General features: G+C 34.0%; 2 protein-coding genes across 2 annotated transcripts; one reads left to right on the forward strand and one right to left on the reverse strand.

The window, feature by feature from the left end:
- Nucleotides 1–501: 501 nt before the first annotated feature.
- LOC139871858 (T-complex protein 1 subunit delta) lies at nucleotides 502–2,739 on the forward strand. The gene is made up of 2 exons (XM_071859606.1): nucleotides 502–988; nucleotides 1,300–2,739. Exons 1-2 carry the CDS (start codon nucleotides 637–639, stop codon nucleotides 2,541–2,543), a joined length of 1,596 nt encoding a protein of 531 aa, XP_071715707.1. The 5' UTR covers nucleotides 502–636; the 3' UTR covers nucleotides 2,544–2,739.
- Nucleotides 2,740–5,072: 2,333 nt separating this feature from the next.
- LOC139873365 (10 kDa chaperonin, mitochondrial-like) lies at nucleotides 5,073–6,697 on the reverse strand. The gene is made up of 3 exons (XM_071861294.1): nucleotides 6,549–6,697; nucleotides 6,192–6,331; nucleotides 5,073–5,320 (listed from the first exon to the last, which is right to left on the reverse strand). The coding sequence occupies exons 1-3, from the start codon at nucleotides 6,651–6,653 to the stop codon at nucleotides 5,272–5,274; spliced, it is 294 nt and encodes a 97-aa protein (XP_071717395.1). The 5' UTR covers nucleotides 6,654–6,697; the 3' UTR covers nucleotides 5,073–5,271.
- Between the last annotated feature and the right edge of the window lie 802 nt (nucleotides 6,698–7,499).

A 7,499-nucleotide genomic window follows, 5' to 3' on the forward strand; every position in this document is an offset into this window, starting at 1 on the left:
CATGAAAAATATGTTACCTTTTTATGTAATTTGCACTTAAAAATTTGTTTATTGTATTATCTATTTATATTTGAAGTTATATTTATGGTTGCATTTATATTTATATTTATATTTCAATTTATATTTATATTTGTATTTCAATTTCAATTTCAATTTATATTGTTTATATATATATATATATATATATATATATATATATATATATATATATATATATATATATATATATATATATTTATATTTATATTTATATTTATATTTGTATTTATATATATATTTATATTTGTATTTATATTTATATCTATATTTATTTTATATTTATATTTGTATTTATATTTATATTTATATTTATATTTGTATTTATATTTATATTTGTATTTATATTTATTAGTTTTAAAGTATAAGTATAAGTATATTTCAATTTTTGAAAAAGTAAAAATAAACCCTAGATAATATCTGAACCCCGTTCCCCTATATACTTTTTCACACAGAAACATTACCCCTCGTCCCTCAAATCACTTCCTCGCTCCGTTTCTTTTCACTCTTCCCATTTTTATCCAATTTTAGGGTTTCTAATTTCTTCCGTTCCAACACTCAAACTCCACAAATTAGGGTTTTTTCCAGATCACAGTAACCATGGCAGCCGTTGCAGCTCCACGCGCATCTAAAACCGAAAGCTATGTAGACAACAAACGCAAAGACGACATCCGTATGGCTAACATCAAATCCGCCCGTGCCGTAGCCGATGCCGTCCGTACAAGTCTCGGTCCTAAAGGTATGGACAAAATGATCTCCACCGCTTCCGGCGAAGTCATTATTACTAACGACGGCGCTACTATTCTCAACAAAATGGAAGTCCTTCAACCAGCTGCTAAAATGCTCGTCGAATTGTCAAAATCACAAGACGTTGTTGCCGGTGACGGTACCACTACCGTCGTTGTTATCGCCGGCGCGTTGTTGAAACAGTGCCAGACGTTACTTCATTCAGGTATTGATCAAACTGTTGTATTTTAATCGTTACCTAAAGCATATTTTATTCTGCTATTGAAATGATGTTAAATGTTGTTTAAAATAGGTATTAATCTTACTGTTGTATCTGATTTGTTAATAGTTACTAAATAACTGCTGATTTTGAATCTGAAATCGTATAATCTTCGATGTAATACATAAATTAAATTGAAACAATTGCTTCATTTAGGTATTTGTATTACTGTTGTATCTGATTCGTTACGTAAAGCCTTTGTTAACGCCGTTGATGTTTGTTACTGAAATTATTATGTGAAATGTTGCTTTGCTTAGGTATTCATCCGACTGTTATATCTGATTCGTTACATAAAGCGTCTGTTAAAGCTGTTGATGTGTTAACTGCCATGGCGGTGCCTGTTGAGTTATCGGACCGTGAATCGTTGGTGAAATCAGCTTCAACGTCGTTGAACAGTAAGGTAGTTTCGCAATATTCAAGGCTTCTAGCTCCTTTAGCTGTTGATTCTGTTTTGAATGTTGTTGATCCTGCAAAACCGGATTTAGTTGATCTTAGAGATGTGAAAATTGTTAAGAAGTTAGGTGGTACTGTTGATGATACTGAACTTGTGAAAGGTTTAGTGTTTGATAAGAAAGTTAGTCATGCTGCTGGTGGACCCACTCGTTGTGAGAATGCAAAAATTGCAGTGATTCAGTTTCAAATTTCACCTCCTAAGACAGATATCGAGCAGTCGATTGTGGTGTCTGATTATACTCAAATGGACAGGATTTTGAAAGAGGAGAGAAACTATATTCTAAGTATGATCAAGAAAATTAAGGCTACTGGTTGTAACGTGTTGTTGATACAGAAGAGTATTTTGAGAGATGCTGTTACAGATTTGTCTTTGCATTATCTTGCAAAAGCTAAGATTTTGGTGATTAAGGATGTGGAGCGTGATGATATTGAGTTTATCACCAAGACACTGAACTGCTTGCCGATTGCGAATATAGAACACTTTCGTGCAGAGAAGCTTGGATTTGCAGATATGGTGGAAGAGGTTTCGTGTGGAGATGGGAAGATAGTGAAGATTACTGGGATTAAGGAAATGGGTCGGACTACAACTGTTTTGGTTCGCGGGTCGAACCAGTTGGTGCTTGATGAGGCTGAAAGGAGTTTGCATGATGCTTTGTGTGTGGTTAGGTGTCTAGTGAACAAAAAGTTCTTGATTGCAGGTGGTGGTGCACCTGAAATCGAGCTATCTAGGCAGTTGGGTGCATGGTCTAAGGTGTTGCAGGGGATGGAAAGTTATTGTGTTAGGTCTTTTGCTGAAGCTCTTGAAGTTGTTCCTTATACTTTGGCTGAGAATGCTGGTTTGAATCCAATCACCATTGTTACAGAGCTTCGTAACAGGCATGCACAGGGTGAGATTAATGCTGGGATTAATGTAAGGAAAGGGCAGATTACTAATATTTTGGAGGAGAATGTGGTGCAACCGTTGCTTGTGAGCACAAGTGCGATTACTTTAGCTACAGAGTGTGTTCGGATGATCTTGAAGATTGATGACATCGTTACAGTGAGGTAGAATTGATTGAACTTATTGAGTGTTTGGAGAATTTGGTACGTTTATGATTCTATGGTTTGAATGTTATGTTGCTTTATGGTTTTACTAAGATCTTGGTAAACTGGTTTTGTAGTTTTGGCTTGGTTTTATTACTTGTTTCAGATAACTTTCTCTTTGGCTGTAATGACTTATGATATCTATCAGCTTTTCTTGTTTTTATGTGTCGTTTACAGTTAATTGTTGCTTCTTTTTCATTATTCTTGATCATTCCTTTTTTATTTTTTTCTGCTGATGTAGTTGAATAGATTAATAGTGATATGATATCTTTATGTGTGTGAGCAGACTGCTGCAGGTATGCTTTAATCCTGAAATGATTTCAATACACAATAATTGATGATTGCACTGAATTGAACTAAATGACTTCAAAACCTTCCATAAAATGAGCAATAAGAATTCCATTCCATTTACTTTCATTTGTAACTTGTAAGTTATCTATGACAAAAATTAAGTATTTAATACTCATGAATCAGTTAACTATAACTGATTCGTTAAGAAACATTCCAGATCTTATTGCTGTATTTTTTTAATTCCTCAACACATACTAGTGTGTCGGTGTTCCTATCTTGGGTTCAAACTATGAATATACTTTTCTGCACTACAAATTGAGCATTTTGCAACTACACACTGCATTGTCAAAAGAAGTAGGGGTAAAACCGACCCTCTTGTGGCCCCTCGCAGACCGGTCCCACGGCCAAGATGTGAGATGAAAATCGTGTAACCCATGCTTAAAGGGACATGGGGCTGGGATTGAACCCAAGACCACTGCTTTATGCTTCGCGGTGACAAAAAAATTTGTCAAACGAAGTAGTATGACCATTATATAAATTTTGTAATTGCGTTCTACATGATACCAATAAGGATGGGTTTGTAATGGGGCTGGGTCTGACCCATAGTTTATTTCCAAGTTCGGTGTGAACCTAATGGGCATGAACTGGCCCGGCAATCTTTTATTACCCTGTATGAATTATTTAGCCGAAATGGACTTGGATTGGGTTTACTGGGGTTTGCAAGGAAATTATTACCTAATACAGGGGGTCAAGAATAGGTGAACAATATTTTGCTTGATACAAAAATTAGACCCAGCTCAGAAAACTCGACTTTAACAGAAAGTTGTACTTGCGCATTCAGTTTTCAAACATAGTTTTTCAATGAAAATTCATAGCTACCATGTTATTTGAGATTTGAAATTATATATATCAACCGTTGTGATATAATTGATTGAATGGTTTGGTCTAATTCCAAAAAATGAAATCAGGAAACTACACATTCATCAACCATTGGTTGACAGGCAGCGGCCGAAACACTAAGGGACGGGGGGCACTCGCCTCCAGTGGATTTGCAATTTTCAGTGTAAAAATTTTGAATTTTTCGATTTTGCCCCAAGTGGTTTTTTTTTCTCACCAAAACTTTCAAATTTTGCTCAAAAACCTTTAAATTTTGCCCCCAAACCTTCATTTTTGCCCAAAAACCTCCATATTTTGTCCAAAAATCTCCATATTTTTTTCAAAAAAGTTGCTATGTTTTTATAATTTTTCTTTCGCTCCGGGGTGAAAAAAATTTATGTTTTCGCCACTGTTAACGGGACTATACATAAGAACGATATCTTTGATGATGAATGCCACACGTTGACAAGATGGAGACAAGTAGGTTATTACTCTCCAATCCAACTATCAGGCACCCACTTGTGTCTCATACTCTCATGGTGGCCGGTGAAGCTAACGACAGATTTTTAAATATTTGTCAAATACAGTCAAAGTCAAAGTTGATCAACACCTGACTAGTCTTCGACTAGTCTCCGGCTTGGCCGAATGAACCCTATATTATCCAATATCCCGATCGGCTAGTTCCTAGACAAAAGATTTGAACAACCTTGATCTAAATACAATAATAACATAACATGTTATCAATATTTGATAAGTAGAATTAACGTGTATTGTATTTGCAATTGTGAGTGAGTGTAGTAATGTAAGTCTAAAGATATTTACTATTGGGTTTTAAACAAACTGAAACCCGTGACTTTTTGAGGTTCTTAAGTCTAAAGATATTTACTATTGGTTTTTAAACAAACTGAAACCCTTGACTTTGAGGTTCTTCAAAGCATTTAGACCGTCTCCTGCACAAGTTGCTCAAGATTTTCTAGTTATTATTAGGATGGAAGTTCAAACAAAGATCCGCCCCATTTTCATCTTTGCTTGCAATTTGAATCCTCGAGTTTGGTATTAACTTTCCCATGCTTCGTTGTGTGTTTCAAAACCTCAAGGTTTACAACCATGATTTTAGATCCAATACATAATTTTGTTTTAAGGACAATAAAACTCTTACTTCTGTACTTTGGTGTCTGCGAATCTGCTCAACTCAACTAACTGGTCAACAAATTAAGAGACGAAACAAGAACACATATGCGAAGTTTAGTAACCAAGAATGTGCACGGAAATGTCCAATGGCATATGCTCTCAAATAAAAATAAAAATAAAAATAAAAATACTTCAACCATCATATCAATTTTGTCATTCGAAAAAGCATACAATCCAAAAGGAGATAAGAACTGTTTAAAAAACACAATTGTAACTACCATTTGTCTGTCGTGGTTCTACAAGAAACAAAACTCGTTCATACATCTATTGTCTTAAATCTAACTTGACACAAGCTCCCTGAAGTATGCTCTTGAATAGATGAAAACATATCAGAATTAGTCATGCAACGTTCCCAATATGTCGTTGTCATCATACAAATGATACCTGCAGATTATCAGTAATTTTGAATGTAAATACAGATTAAAGGGAGATCCATCTAGGCTAAAAGCATCATAATTATGAAAAATAGAAACAATTCAAGAAAATATTACTTCAGTATTTATAGAAACCAGAAATAAAAATTTCATGGCACTTGATTGCAAGCGAATGGGCATAAAACTATGTCTTCGAAAAATAAATATTAACAGACAAATGCAATATATAAGATCCCTAAAACTGACTACTTTATTTAAGAGGATGAACAAGTTTAAGAAAAAGTTCCAAAAAAGGAGACGATTACTCTCTGAAAAAACACAATTCTAACTATTTTCCATCAAATGGTATATTGCAGTTCCAAAATCGGACTACTTTCGTGGCATAAGCATTCAATCAAATAGTTAACCATACTAATGGCATATTGAAGACTCCAAATATGCCAATGTATACCCCTTAAATGCACATATAGAGCCAAATATGAGAACAACTTTTAGTTAAAACTTTCTCAAAACACCAAACGGCAAAGAACGCTTGGAAACCAAATCATGGGTTGCTAAACCATTAAGCAATATACAAAACTTTTGATAGTATAAGATGAATATCATGACGTGAAATCCCATATAATAGCATAAACGCTTAAATCTACCTACTATGACTATAAATACACGCAGAAGCAAGGTATCAAAGCATATCTAGCCATCTTAATCATCATAAATCCACACTAAACTTAACTACAAAATATCAACTAAAGTATAGTAATGCAGGGTATTAAGTATTAACACAATAAGCAGTAAAGTAATCTAAAGTGACAAATGAAGATACGCATTTTGTAAGAAACTAAATAAAAAAAAAAAAAAAAAAAAAAACCTTAAAAACTTACTTCTTTTCACCAAGTGTAACCTCTGTTCCTCCATACTCTGCTAGTAGAACAGTGTCCCCTTCTTTCACACAAACAGGTACCAATTTCCCTTCAACATCGCGCGATCCGGGCCCCACAGCCACAACTTTACCAGAGTTCAGCTAAATCAACAACTAATCATCAGTTCACTAATATAGACACGTACACACTATGTGTGTGTGTGTATAAGGCAATTACATTATAAATCATAAAGGCGATTGAGATCATACTAAATACTCATAACATAATTAAATCTAGGTTACACTAATTGGTGCAATTGCTAAAACCAAAACCTAATTAATTGTGAATAAAAATAAAATTAAAATTATAATTAATAACCTTAGAGGTTGCTTCTGGAAGCAGAATGCCGGTGTTAGTTTTAGATGGAGGGACTATTTTCTGAATCAGAACACGATTCAACAAAGGAATTAGACGTTTCGCCATTGTTGCTTGAAGAACAAACTAGAATAATGGAGGAAGAAGAATTGGGGTTTTGTTAGGGTTTGGGCCTTGTTTTTTGACCTATGTATAATATAATCTAGTTAACTTTAGCCCCTTACATTATGATATTGTTACAGAAAGGTACCCCTGCATTGTGGAAAATCAAAGTTTATATATCTTTAAGTAAAATTAAGTTCACTTTTTTGTTTAAGTACAATTTTTTATTATTTGTTTGAACGTTTACCATAGAAAAAAAACGAAAGCTACGGAGTATTGTTTTTGTCACGTATCATTTTTTAAGAGCTTATGTTAGAAGTTATTGACGGGGAGTCCGCATTCAAGTAACACTCACACGATTATATTTGTGGCACGTGTCAGGGAAAATCGTATTGAAAAAACTCCCTTTGAAGGTCGAACCTACGTCGCATTCCACCAAATACCCAGATTAATCGAGTTAACATCCAAGATGACTACTTGGTCACATACCTAAATTACATGAATATAAGTTAAGTGATTTTCACCAGTAGGAGTATGTTAATTTTAATGATTTTAATTATTTTTATTTGCTTACGATTAATTTCTTAATCTTATTCATAGCTATCAGTCACTGGTTCAAATTCGGTTGATTTGACTTTGACTTTATATTTTTCCTTATGATACGTGATCCGAATATGATCGAGTGGGTGGCTTCTATCCTCCGTTAATGACTCTTAACATCTTAAAAAAAATCTTTATTTTCAAAGACGAACTAGCGAAACATGAAACATCAAAATTTGGGCGACATAACAAATTTCTTCTAACACGACTGCATTAGATGCTTAATCAAACAAATGTCTTCAATCATGTTTA

This window comes from Rutidosis leptorrhynchoides, chromosome 10, assembly GCF_046630445.1.
Source record: "Rutidosis leptorrhynchoides isolate AG116_Rl617_1_P2 chromosome 10, CSIRO_AGI_Rlap_v1, whole genome shotgun sequence".
NCBI lineage: Eukaryota > Viridiplantae > Streptophyta > Magnoliopsida > Asterales > Asteraceae > Rutidosis > Rutidosis leptorrhynchoides.

Excerpts from the sequence above, each read along its gene's own strand:
- LOC139871858 (XM_071859606.1), top strand. The coding sequence starts at position 637 with ATGGCAGCCGTTGCAGCTCCACGCGCATCTAAAACCGAAAGCTATGTA. Across the intron at positions 989-1,299 it reads CCAGACGTTACTTCATTCAG|GTATTCATCCGACTGTTATA; the intron begins GTATTGATCAAA and ends TGCTTTGCTTAG.
- LOC139873365 (XM_071861294.1), bottom strand. The coding sequence starts at position 6,653 with ATGGCGAAACGTCTAATTCCTTTGTTGAATCGTGTTCTGATTCAGAAA. Across the intron at positions 6,332-6,548 it reads TTCCAGAAGCAACCTCTAAG|CTGAACTCTGGTAAAGTTGT; the intron begins GTTATTAATTAT and ends TTGTTGATTTAG. Across the intron at positions 5,321-6,191 it reads GTTACACTTGGTGAAAAGAA|GTATCATTTGTATGATGACA; the intron begins GTAAGTTTTTAA and ends GATAATCTGCAG.